Source organism: Alosa pseudoharengus, unplaced genomic scaffold, assembly GCF_046254945.1.
Source record: "Alosa pseudoharengus isolate Yale_2024_CS ecotype anadromous, Long Island Sound unplaced genomic scaffold, YU_APseudo_1.1 YU_APseudo_1.1_scf_12, whole genome shotgun sequence".
Classification (NCBI taxonomy): Eukaryota; Metazoa; Chordata; class Actinopteri; order Clupeiformes; family Clupeidae; genus Alosa; species Alosa pseudoharengus.
The window spans coordinates 14212699-14215198 of record NW_027468587.1 but is presented as its reverse complement, the minus strand read 5'-3'; the positions used below and the strand labels follow the sequence as shown (position 1 = coordinate 14215198).

Sequence of the window (2500 nt, the reverse complement as noted above, 5' to 3'; positions counted from 1 at the left end):
TGGCAATGGGAAACAGCATTGCAACCAACAAAGTTGCTAGCAACGACGGTTTTGGGAAACGCGTTAGCACAACTCCTCAGCCAGGTAGATCAGTTGATCAGTGAGTTTACCTGTGTTGCATACATTTTATACTATATGTGCTAGGACTTTTACTTTCTGAAGCAGGGGTTACACCCTCTGGTAGAGACCAGAGAGCAAAGGTATCAAAAAAGTTAGTAAGGAGGTACAGGGTTGAACAGAGTCAATCAAGTAATAGATCAGAATAGATGTTGTGAGATGTATGCATTCAGGGTCAAGGGTTCAGGGTTCTTCTGTAATACTAGTCTGACGGCAGCCCCCATTCAACCAGATGTGAAGATTTCACGTGTGTGTGTGTGTGTGTGTGTGTGTGTGTGTGTGTGTGTGTGTGTGTGTGTGTGTGTGTGTGTGTGTGTGTGTGTGTGTGTGTGTGTGTGTGTGTGTGTGTGTGTGTGTGTGTGTGTGTGTGTGTGTGTGTGTGTGTGTGTGTGTGTGTTCGTTCTTTCCCTCTCACTCTCGTCAGAATCTGTCACAGACCCACATGCTGAATGAATTGATTCAGGAGGTGAAGGAGAAGGGTCACAAGCTGAAGATCGCCACCTCTGGAGAGTCCAACTTGGTACGTGGTACTGTACGTGCTGCTGCCACAATTCATCCGCTGTGTTTCCCGTCCCGGTGATAGCTACAGTTTCTGTATATGTTGGGAGTAGTTCTGAACTCCCACACACACATTCCTCCACACAAACAAGGATGCACCACCACATTCACCTCATCTATCTATCAACTGGCAGGTTTAATAGCAATTCTCCTATACAATGCTTCTATGTGGCAACAACAATCCTTAAACAATAATGTTAATGTTTTGTTAAATGTATGCAGAGGAGGGGCAGTGGGTCCGTTATGAGAGAGAGCGGGGCGGGGGAAGGAAAAATTGCGTGCGAAAAAAGTGCAGCTTAATCAAAGGATTTTATCTCATTTTAATAGTACAACATAGAACACTATTGTGTGGCGGCCTGCCACATATTAGTCAATGTATGGGAAACACTGCACTGTTCTGTTTCACCCCTTCATTTAACAACATTCTGTAAATGTTTAGGAACTGAGGAAACCAGTTGCTAGAGTTTTGAGAATTAAATGTTGTCCCATTCCTGCCTGGTATAGGATTGCAGTTGCTCAATAGTATAAGGTATTCTTAATCATGTTTTTCATTCCATGATGCACCTAAGGACTGGTGTTAATGCAGTGCCATCTGGGGTCCAAAAGACCACGGCCATCCAATATTGTTTTTCAGCTGTATCCCTAGTTTGCAAAGATTTCTCTGGATCCTTTGAATAATTTAATGATATTATGTACTGTAGATGATGAACTCCCCAAATACTTTACAATTTCATGTTAAGAAGCATTGAAATGACATTGTTCAATCATTTGTCCACACAAGTTTACAGAGAGTGATGAATACCCTTACATCTTTACTTCTAAGAGACCCTGCCTCTCTAGGATGCTCTTTTTCATACCCAATCGTGTTGCCAGTAACCCTAATTAGTTATGAAATATTCCTCCTTTTGTTTTCTTTATCATTACACAACTTTTCCAGCATTTTGTTACCCCCGTCCCAACTTTTTTTGAAACATGTTGCTGATATCAAATTCAAAATTACCGGTAACATATATTTTCCATTAAATAGTCAAATTTGTCATTTTCAACATTTGATATGTTGTCTGTTTCCTTTTTGCAACTAAATATGAGTTTAAGAGATTTGCGGATTTTTACATTCTCTGTTTATTCAGATTTTACACAACGTCCCAACTTTTTCCCATTTGGGGTTGTATTATATTCTGCTCCTCACATCTTCACTCCGACGAGAATATCTTGTTTGCCCGATAATAACAATTTTAACAAACGCATCAATCCTTCTTTATCATAACGTGCTGATTCCCTAATGCAACACCCAACCGGGTCCGTGTGGACACTAATTACATTAACAATAGCAGCAGGTTCAAACACTGTTGTGTGGAGCTGATCAACAGGAGGATGAATGTCTCATGTGTTATTGTGACTTTGTGTTGTGTTCCATTGAGAAACGGTATGTGTGTGCTGTGTTGTGTCCGGTGTAGTAGTGCTTGTTGTAATGATGATGTGTGTTGCTGTGTACTTCGGTATCTGTAGGGGGCGCTGACGATCACCCTGTCCAGCCCTGAACCCCTCACCTCGGCCATGTTCCTCTTCCTCCACAGCATGAAGGAGGCCGGGAAAGGAACCATCTCGCCCAAAGTCCTCTTCAACCAGCTCTGCCAGAAGTAAGATGTGTGTGTGTGTGTGTGTGTGTGTGTGTGTGTGTGTGTGTGTGTGTGTGTGTGTGTGTGTGTGTGTGTGTGTGTGTGTGTGTGTGTGTGTATTGTGTATTTTGAGTGTAGGGATTATGAGAAGGCTTTCTATAGACTGCCACCAGTGTGAACACACACACAGTGTGTGAAGTGAAAAA

The 2500-nt window shown here is 42.2% G+C and overlaps 1 protein-coding gene across 2 annotated transcripts in view; it reads left to right on the top strand.

Annotated features, from left to right (window-relative positions):
• Positions 1-2500, top strand: part of usp45 (ubiquitin specific peptidase 45) — a 28944-nt gene that overhangs the window by 12587 nt on the left and 13857 nt on the right. For both annotated transcript variants that reach the window (XM_076280200.1, XM_076280199.1), the window contains exons 7-8: positions 542-637; positions 2185-2315. In XM_076280200.1, coding sequence (XP_076136315.1) covers positions 542-637; positions 2185-2315 — 227 coding nt within the window. The remainder of the gene's footprint in view (positions 1-541; positions 638-2184; positions 2316-2500) is intronic.